Raw genomic sequence first — 1,714 nt, 5'->3', positions numbered from 1 at the left:
GTCAATAATGTATAATGTGGTGTCTGTTGTTCCAGGGCCAGTCAGTAGGGGGCAGTGTTACTGTATGATGTGGTGTCTGTTGTTCCAGGGTCAGTCAGTAGGGGGCAGTGTTACTGTATGATGTGGTGTCTGTTGTTCCAGGGCCAGTCAGTAGGGGGCAGTAGTGTTACTGTATGATGTGGAACAGCGTAACGTATATAACTTGGTGTCCAGTAGGGGGCAGTGTTACTGTATGATGTGGAACAGCATGACGTTGTATATAACTTGGTGGCCGTTGTTCTAGGGTTCAGTCAGTAGGGGGCAGTGTTGTTACTGTATGATGTGGAACAGCGTGACGTTGTATATAACTTGGTGGCCGTTGTTCCAGGCGTACAGCGCCCGGTCTCGAGGGTTGTAGTCCAACATGGACAGATGGCTGTACTTGTTGCTGATTGGTACGTCCATGTACTCATAGGTGGAGCTCTGCGTGGAGAAGGCGTAGTACACCTGGAGGACAATATAATAATAATATAACTATTATTACTGTACTATTATTATATATACTATACTATATAACTATACAACTATGCTATACTATAGTTCATGTACTCATAGGTGGAGCTCTGCGTGGAGAAGGCGTAGTAAACCTGGAGGACAATATAATAATAATATAACTATTATTACTGTACTATACTATTATTATATATACTATACCAGGGGTAGGCAAACTGTGGCTCTAGAGCCACATGTGGCTCATGTGGCCCTCTTCCGTGGCTCCCAGTTGCTGGCAAAGAAGTATGAAAAGGAATAAGAGGTTTTCTTTTGCTTTTCTTTTCTTTTTTTTCCACATTTAATCATAATTTATTATTTAATTTGTAGTAGGCATAAAGTTATTCTTTCATTTTAATATTGCAAAACAATGTTGCCTAGTATACACCAGATAAAAATAAGAATCAAATTTAATGAAGGAAAACAGAATAGAAGAATGTATTCATGATAAGACATGTTTGTTTTCACCACCAATGCTGCTGGCTTACTGGTACAGTATACTTAGCACACATTAAATTAGCACACAAATAATTAAAGTTTGCTTTATTAAAGCAAACATATTTTGCGGCTCCAGATAGAATTGTAATACGTTTTTGGGACAAAAATGGCTCTTCTGATAATAAAGGTTGCCTACCCCTGTATATAACTATACAACTATGCTACACTATCGTACATGTACTCATAGGTAGCTCTGTGTGGAGAAGGCGTGGTACACCTGGAGAATGGACATTTCAACACAGACATTAAAGATGGAGTGCCACCAATGTTTGTATTTTTCCAGTTTTTCATGTGTCTACGAGGTGACAGTACTTCATTAGACACCCTGGAGTCTACTGTATGTGTCTATGAGGTGACAGTACTTCATTAGACACCCTGGAGTCTACTGTATGTGTCTATGAGGCGACAGTACTTAATTAGACACCCTGGAGTCTACTGTATGTGTCTATGAGGTGACAGTACTTCATTAGACACCCTGGAGTCTACTGTATGTGTCTATGAGGTGACAGTACTTCATTAGACACCCTGGAGTCTACTGTATGTGTCTATGAGGTGACAGTACTTCATTAGACACCCTGGAGTCTACTGTATATGTCTATGAGGTGACAGTACTTCATTAGACACCCTGGAGTCTACTGTATGTGTCTATGAGGTGACAGTACTTCATTAGACACCCTGGAGTCTACTG

General features: G+C 40.4%; 1 protein-coding gene across 1 annotated transcript in view; it reads right to left on the bottom strand.

The window, feature by feature from the left end:
• Positions 1-309: 309 nt before the first annotated feature.
• LOC310867083 (noelin-like) overlaps positions 310-1,714 on the bottom strand; it is a gene marked incomplete at both ends in the record, with an annotated part of 15,552 nt that continues 14,147 nt past the window's right edge. The window contains one exon of the mRNA XM_083776878.1: positions 310-486. Coding sequence (XP_083633004.1) covers positions 310-486 — 177 coding nt within the window. The remainder of the gene's footprint in view (positions 487-1,714) is intronic.

The sequence above is a fragment of the Protomyctophum parallelum genome (assembly GCF_964188405.1).
Source record: "Protomyctophum parallelum genome assembly, chromosome: 11".
In the NCBI taxonomy this organism is placed as follows: Eukaryota; Metazoa; Chordata; class Actinopteri; order Myctophiformes; family Myctophidae; genus Protomyctophum; species Protomyctophum parallelum.
The sequence above is the reverse complement of the archived record's forward strand: the minus strand, read 5'-3'. Positions and strand labels throughout refer to the sequence as shown.